The sequence below is a fragment of the Camelina sativa genome, chromosome 14, assembly GCF_000633955.1.
Source record: "Camelina sativa cultivar DH55 chromosome 14, Cs, whole genome shotgun sequence".
In the NCBI taxonomy this organism is placed as follows: Eukaryota; Viridiplantae; Streptophyta; class Magnoliopsida; order Brassicales; family Brassicaceae; genus Camelina; species Camelina sativa.
Window position 1 is genome coordinate 17,134,839 of NC_025698.1, and position 7,802 is coordinate 17,142,640.

The 7,802-nt window shown below is 38.3% G+C and overlaps 2 protein-coding genes across 2 annotated transcripts in view; one reads left to right on the forward strand and one right to left on the reverse strand.

The window, feature by feature from the left end:
* Nucleotides 1,985-5,726, forward strand: LOC104741775 (AP-4 complex subunit epsilon-like; the record flags this gene model as incomplete). Its single annotated transcript, XM_010462690.2, is given in 10 exon segments — nt 1,985-2,170; nt 2,273-2,488; nt 2,573-2,683; nt 2,775-2,972; nt 3,068-3,199; nt 3,439-3,495; nt 3,577-3,693; nt 4,044-4,121; nt 4,204-4,347; nt 4,418-5,726. Coding segments are annotated over 10 exon segments (2,214 nt in total), but the record flags the coding sequence as incomplete, so codon positions are not given.
* LOC104743705 (beta-galactosidase 15-like) overlaps nt 5,598-7,802 on the reverse strand; it is a 5,474-nt gene continuing 3,269 nt past the window's right edge. The window contains exons 8-11 of the mRNA XM_010464753.1: nt 7,586-7,695; nt 7,282-7,503; nt 6,990-7,201; nt 5,598-6,857 (exon numbers count right to left, since the gene is read on the reverse strand). Coding sequence (XP_010463055.1) covers nt 6,470-6,857; nt 6,990-7,201; nt 7,282-7,503; nt 7,586-7,695 — 932 coding nt within the window. The 3' untranslated portion in view covers nt 5,598-6,469. The remainder of the gene's footprint in view (nt 6,858-6,989; nt 7,202-7,281; nt 7,504-7,585; nt 7,696-7,802) is intronic.

Here is a 7,802-nt window from a genome sequence, read left to right on the forward strand (position 1 = left end):
GATGCAGCACCTGTGACCACAACCACAAGTGTCGACTCTCTCTTATCCGAACTGTCTGATAGCTCCAAAGGAAACTCACGCACGTATCAATCTCAAACCTCAAAAGGACCAAACACAAAGGAAGCTCTCGAGAAAGATGCTCTTGTTAGACAAATGGGTGTAAACCCAACAAGTCAGAACCCGACACTATTCAAAGATCTCCTCGGCTAGACGAACCATTCTCCATCCAGACCGTCCATTCATTAGCTCGCCACCATCATCATCATCCCATATTTGGTAATATGTTGTGGGTTTTGGGGATTACTATGTTTCCAATTCAAGAACAGCTTTTTGTTGTACCTAAGTTTCTTATCGATAGGAACTTATAGTTTACAAAACACAAAGAGAGGTAAGTCACGTATCGAGATTTTTCATCTTTTTTTTTTTGGTTTCTCGTTTAATTTTGGAGTCATCATCAGGTAATGGTTTTGAATTCGTCTTTTTGTGTCTATAGAACATTTGTATCATCTTTTATTTCTTAGAGGTATTTAATTTTTCTATCAAAGAGTTCATCCCTGTTTGGGACTATGATCATCAGCGTTCTTGTCTATACCTATATCTTCTCCGCTATTCTCTTCGTCCTCCCTATGGCTTTCTTCTTCTTCTCTATCAAATTTCAATGCCACCGCTTGAAACCTTTAAAATGACGAATGAAATGGAAAAGAGAGCAAATGACGATGTCATGATAGACCTTTGGGAACTATGCTTTTATGGATTTTTTATCTTGACATCTAACTTAGTGTGTGACACTGGCATATTATTTTTCTACACAATTTTTTTTTTTTAGCCAAAACATGTGGAGTCATGTATTGATGTTCAGATTTGCGAGTATCATTACTCATTAGGTTGTGAAGTTTCAAACAAAACTAAATTTCTTTCCATGTTCCTAAACCAAAAGCAACGAAGACTATTCCTTTAGATTTCTCTGTTTCTGTCTAAATTAAAGTGATGTCCTCTTCCTTAACGTCATCAAGTTTTCTTCAATAGAATGCAAGCTTTAAGATCTCTGGACATAGGTAGAAAAGATGCAGTCCAAGAGAAAATCCGATGTTTGAATTTTGTTTTCGACAACGAGGGAGAAGACAGAAGAGAGTTTCATAACAACCAAATCATTTTATTAGAAGTCGGTCTCTTATTTAATAACATCTCCATATAACTAATAATGGAGAAATAATTCCTAGGATCAAAAGCACCTACATCCTTCGGAAAAAACCATAGTAATACCTAAAATCTCTAAAAAAGAACAAACTAGCAAATAGCTTCGACGGCAAGCCTCTTAGCAGCACCACCACACTTTGGTGCTCCAAACTTCTCTTCGGAGACATCAATGGAACATTTTTCCTTTCCAACACATTCCTTAGTGAGAATAGCGGCAGCATCGTTGCTTGCTTCACAAGTTCCTTTTTCAAAGGATCCACAGTTGCCTCCTGGGTTACCAAAGGAAGCGAATTTGATGGCGGAAATGGGTTTTCCATTGCACGAAAGCTCAAGAACGTTCTTCTCATAGACATTTGCACACACACTTCCGACTCCAATTGTCTGGAAATTGACGAGTGATGGGTTTCCTCCAATCTCTTCAAACAAAACCAACGTGTTGTCTCCTTCTGAGTTCAAGAAAGAACGAGGAACATGGTACCTGATAAAAATAAAATAAAAACATATTTCCATATTGAAACAACCCCAGTTCAGAAAATTTTGATTTTGAAACAAACTCGACCAAAAAAAGATTTGATCTTGGACCATGAAAAACAAAAAACAAAAAAAGTACCATCTTTGAGTAGGTTCTCCACAATTTGTTTGACACTTTTCAGCATAGTAAGTGCCTATGTAGTTGCATTCGGCAGAACAACCATCAATACCTGCAAGAAAATTTGGCCAGTAACGTCCAATGTTGTTTCCATTGATCCAAGCCGTTCCTTTTCCAAGACCCAAAAGATCGNGAAAGAGGTTATGTGATAATGATCCTGGTGTTATGGGTGCCACTCTTTGTCCGTTGTTTGATCTTATAAGTGAAGATGTTACTTCCTATAAGGATTTGGTTAGCAGTTTCGTCAGTATTCTCAAACAGGTCACTGAGAGAAGATTGCCAAAGAGTTACGATTACCATCAGATGCCTGCACCTTTCATCCAGGTTTCGTATCTTAGCAACTGGTGATAAGTCTTTCCCTTGTTGAACTCAATTTTTGCAACTGGTGATAAGTTCTTTGGTTTGGGTCAAATATTTTTTTTTTAGATCAAATTGCTGAAGATAATGGCGTTGCTGGGTAGTGGTGATAAGAATGCGAGTGAAATCATGTCTATGGTGCTTGGAGATTTGTTCAGAAAGTGTGACTCATCTACCAATATAGGAAATGCGATCCTTTACGAGTGTATTCGATGTATTTCTTGTATACTTCCAAATCCCAAGCTGTTGGAAGCTGCTGCTGATGCTATCTCCAAGTTTTTGAAGGTTTTTTTTTATCTTCCTGACATGTATGCAGATACTCTTGTTTACCTTATGATTGTATCTAAATTCCTGGAAAACTATTTGCAGAGTGATAGTCACAATTTGAAGTACATGGGCATTGATGGTCTTGGTCGATTGATAAAAATAAGCCCAGATATTGCTGAGCAGCACCAACTTGCTGTGATAGATTGTTTGGAGGTGAGCAGAAACAGGGGAAACTTTTTTAGTTGTTTTATTTCATGTGAGCTCATTGTTTGTTTGGTTTTGCTTGATTGCTACTGTCCAACAGGATCCAGATGATACACTAAAGAGGAAAACATTTGAATTGTTGTACAAAATGACCAAGTCCTCTAATGTAGAAGTGATTGTTGACCGAATGATTGATTACATGATTAGTATCAATGACAATCATTACAAAACTGAGATAGCATCTCGTTGTGTTGAGTTGGCTGAACAATTTGCTCCAAGCAATCAATGGTTCATCCAGGTAGGAAGCCAATCTCCCTCGTAACTGTGGCCGAACAATATAATTACAAAATCTTGGTTTTAGTTGATAGAATTATAACTGTGGCTGTACTGCAGACCATGAATAAAGTCTTCGAGCATGCAGGAGATCTGGTAAATATTAAGGTGGCACATAATCTGATGCGTTTGATTGCTGAAGGATTTGGAGAGGACGATGATGATGCAGACAGCAAGCTCAGATTATCAGCTGTATGTTGTTCATTCCGTTTTCTGTTCGTTCTGCATTTATGTGCAAAGAAATTAGTAGTTTGTGTTTCTGTGATATGAACGATTTTTTTAACAGAGAATAGAGTTGATACCTGAAATTGCAATCTTAAATCTAGTATTGAGTAACTCCAGTCACGTTCTGACTTTTAGGTTTTGTTTTGTTGTTTTATACAGTCTGATGTTTTTGTATTGTGCTTATGAGTGTGTTTTTCTTGATGCAGGTGGAATCGTATTTGCAGCTTATTAGTGAGCCAAAGCTTCCATCCCTGTTTCTTCAGGTTGATTTTGTTCTCTGATCTCTTGAATTTTTTTCTTTTCACATTGAATTTATGCTTCTTACTTTTGATTTTAAACTTCAGGTCATTTCTTGGGTCTTGGGAGAATACGGCACAGCTGATGGGAAATATTCTGCCTCCTATATTAGTGGAAAGCTGTGCGATGTGGCAGACGCATACTCAAGTGATGAAACTGTAAAGGTAGCTCCACAGCTTTCAAATATTATGCACCGAAATTTTTTCCTTCTTAGGTGTTCTGGCCTTTTAATTCTGTGTATGGTGTAGCTTCTTCAAACACTCGACTTGTTTCTTAGATCTCCACTCTTAAGTTGCATTAGGACACCATGGTATACTGAATTCCTTGAAAATGTGACTAAACCCATTGTGTGCTCTCCTCTTCCTAAAATGTAATCTTACCCGGTGGATTTATTATCAGGATTATTTGGTAGTACATGTACATGAGAGCGGTGATGTTTCCACTTATGCAAACTTAGTCCAGTTGCTATCTGTTTACTGCCTGAAATAGTAATGGTTTTCTCTTCTGATTGAAGGGTTATGCTGTTTCTGCACTGATGAAGATCTATGCATTTGAAATCGCATCTGGAAGAAAAGTGGATGTTTTGCCAGAGGTCTGTATCTTTAGATGGTTCTGAAATTAAAAACCTAATTTATAGCTTGCTTTGTCATGGACTGACTGGTTTTATAATACAGTGCCAATCTTTGATCGAAGAGCTACTGGCTTCACATTCAACAGATCTTCAGCAACGTGCATATGAGCTTCAGGCTCTCCTTGCTCTAGATTCCCGTGCTGTTGAGACTATAATCCCTTTAGATGCTAGTTGTGAAGACATCGAGGTACGTTCTCTCTTCATACGTTCCCTTCGAATGTGGATTTCTTGAATCTTATGGTCCATTTCTGAATTAGGTTGATAAAGAACTTTCATTTCTCAATGGCTACATCCAACAAGCTATCGAGAGTGGAGCGCAGCCTTATATTTCTGAGAGAGAGCGCTCGGGGATGTTTGAAACAACCGATTACCATCCCCAGGATCATCACGAAGTTCCATCTCATACCCTTCGATTCGAAGCCTATGAACTTCCAAAGCCATCAGTGCCACCACAAGCTTCGACCGAGCTTGTTCCAGTACCTGAGCCTTCTTATTACAGTGAGTCACACCAGCCAATTTCAACATCTTTGGTGTCTGAACGAGAATCGTCAGAGATCAAGCTGCGACTCGATGGAGTTAAGCAAAAATGGGGTAGACCGAGCTATCAACCAACCACATCAGCTTCTTCCACTACTCAGCAAGCAGCAAATGGTACCACTTCACACTCGGATGGAGGAGTTGGTTCATCTAGCTCAAAGCCTCGAAGCAGTTACGAACCAAAGAAACCAGAAATCGATCCCGAGAAACAGAGACTTGCTGCATCCTTGTTTGGTGGATCATCATCATCAAGAACTGATAAAAAGTCTTCTGGTGGTCAGAAGCCCGCAAAAGGAACAGTTAACAAACCCGCAACTGTCCCCAAGGAAAATCCAACCCCTGTTCAACCGCCACCAGACTTACTAGACTTAGGCGAGCCAATGGCTACAACTGTTTCAACAATGGATCCTTTTAAAGAGTTGGAAGGGCTTATGGATTCTTCGAGCCAAGATGGGGGTTCGAACGATGTGATGGGACTATACTCAGATGCAGCACCTGTGACCACAACCACAAGTGTCGACTCTCTCTTATCCGAACTGTCTGATAGCTCCAAAGGAAACTCACGCACGTATCAATCTCAAACCTCAAAAGGACCAAACACAAAGGAAGCTCTCGAGAAAGATGCTCTTGTTAGACAAATGGGTGTAAACCCAACAAGTCAGAACCCGACACTATTCAAAGATCTCCTCGGCTAGACGAACCATTCTCCATCCAGACCGTCCATTCATTAGCTCGCCACCATCATCATCATCCCATATTTGGTAATATGTTGTGGGTTTTGGGGATTACTATGTTTCCAATTCAAGAACAGCTTTTTGTTGTACCTAAGTTTCTTATCGATAGGAACTTATAGTTTACAAAACACAAAGAGAGGTAAGTCACGTATCGAGATTTTTCATCTTTTTTTTTTTGGTTTCTCGTTTAATTTTGGAGTCATCATCAGGTAATGGTTTTGAATTCGTCTTTTTGTGTCTATAGAACATTTGTATCATCTTTTATTTCTTAGAGGTATTTAATTTTTCTATCAAAGAGTTCATCCCTGTTTGGGACTATGATCATCAGCGTTCTTGTCTATACCTATATCTTCTCCGCTATTCTCTTCGTCCTCCCTATGGCTTTCTTCTTCTTCTCTATCAAATTTCAATGCCACCGCTTGAAACCTTTAAAATGACGAATGAAATGGAAAAGAGAGCAAATGACGATGTCATGATAGACCTTTGGGAACTATGCTTTTATGGATTTTTTATCTTGACATCTAACTTAGTGTGTGACACTGGCATATTATTTTTCTACACAATTTTTTTTTTTTAGCCAAAACATGTGGAGTCATGTATTGATGTTCAGATTTGCGAGTATCATTACTCATTAGGTTGTGAAGTTTCAAACAAAACTAAATTTCTTTCCATGTTCCTAAACCAAAAGCAACGAAGACTATTCCTTTAGATTTCTCTGTTTCTGTCTAAATTAAAGTGATGTCCTCTTCCTTAACGTCATCAAGTTTTCTTCAATAGAATGCAAGCTTTAAGATCTCTGGACATAGGTAGAAAAGATGCAGTCCAAGAGAAAATCCGATGTTTGAATTTTGTTTTCGACAACGAGGGAGAAGACAGAAGAGAGTTTCATAACAACCAAATCATTTTATTAGAAGTCGGTCTCTTATTTAATAACATCTCCATATAACTAATAATGGAGAAATAATTCCTAGGATCAAAAGCACCTACATCCTTCGGAAAAAACCATAGTAATACCTAAAATCTCTAAAAAAGAACAAACTAGCAAATAGCTTCGACGGCAAGCCTCTTAGCAGCACCACCACACTTTGGTGCTCCAAACTTCTCTTCGGAGACATCAATGGAACATTTTTCCTTTCCAACACATTCCTTAGTGAGAATAGCGGCAGCATCGTTGCTTGCTTCACAAGTTCCTTTTTCAAAGGATCCACAGTTGCCTCCTGGGTTACCAAAGGAAGCGAATTTGATGGCGGAAATGGGTTTTCCATTGCACGAAAGCTCAAGAACGTTCTTCTCATAGACATTTGCACACACACTTCCGACTCCAATTGTCTGGAAATTGACGAGTGATGGGTTTCCTCCAATCTCTTCAAACAAAACCAACGTGTTGTCTCCTTCTGAGTTCAAGAAAGAACGAGGAACATGGTACCTGATAAAAATAAAATAAAAACATATTTCCATATTGAAACAACCCCAGTTCAGAAAATTTTGATTTTGAAACAAACTCGACCAAAAAAAGATTTGATCTTGGACCATGAAAAACAAAAAACAAAAAAAGTACCATCTTTGAGTAGGTTCTCCACAATTTGTTTGACACTTTTCAGCATAGTAAGTGCCTATGTAGTTGCATTCGGCAGAACAACCATCAATACCTGCAAGAAAATTTGGCCAGTAACGTCCAATGTTGTTTCCATTGATCCAAGCCGTTCCTTTTCCAAGACCCAAAAGATCGACCACAACTGGTTCACTTCCCAAAGGAGCCTTGAAAGTAGTCTGCAAGAAACATTGGAATGATAACGATTTAAAATTGCATTCAGTGTTTCGTTAGCTATTGGATTTTAATATCTACTTACCTTATACCAAGTCATGGTTCGGTTGAATGGCACACTTTCACCTGACCATGTAGAAGGTGATTCTGTACTAAAAAGTTGGTTATCAAACCCACTTAAACCGGTTTTATAACTCCATTTATGAGCTGACAAGTCTTTTACTATGGTTTCATCACCGTTTCTTCCAATGATAGAAACAGGTCCAGTGATTCCAGCAGGTACGTTTTCGAAAAAGGCACCATAGTTCTAAAATAAAAACAAAATTTGGTTAAGGATGAGGCCTTAAGAGAATGGTTTATAACATAAGAGCAATAACATTCAAACTCACCGGAAGGCCTACGGTTATACTAAGGAGGGTAATGACATTAGCACCAGGGTTGAATTTGGCGTCTTGCTCGAAAACATAGTGAAATTTTCCATCTTCTACTCGATAATTTCCTAAAATGAAAAGAAACAAAAATGTAAAAAAATAATTTTCTTTATATATTGAGAATTGTTGAGAAGCATATATATATATATATATATATATATATATATATATATAT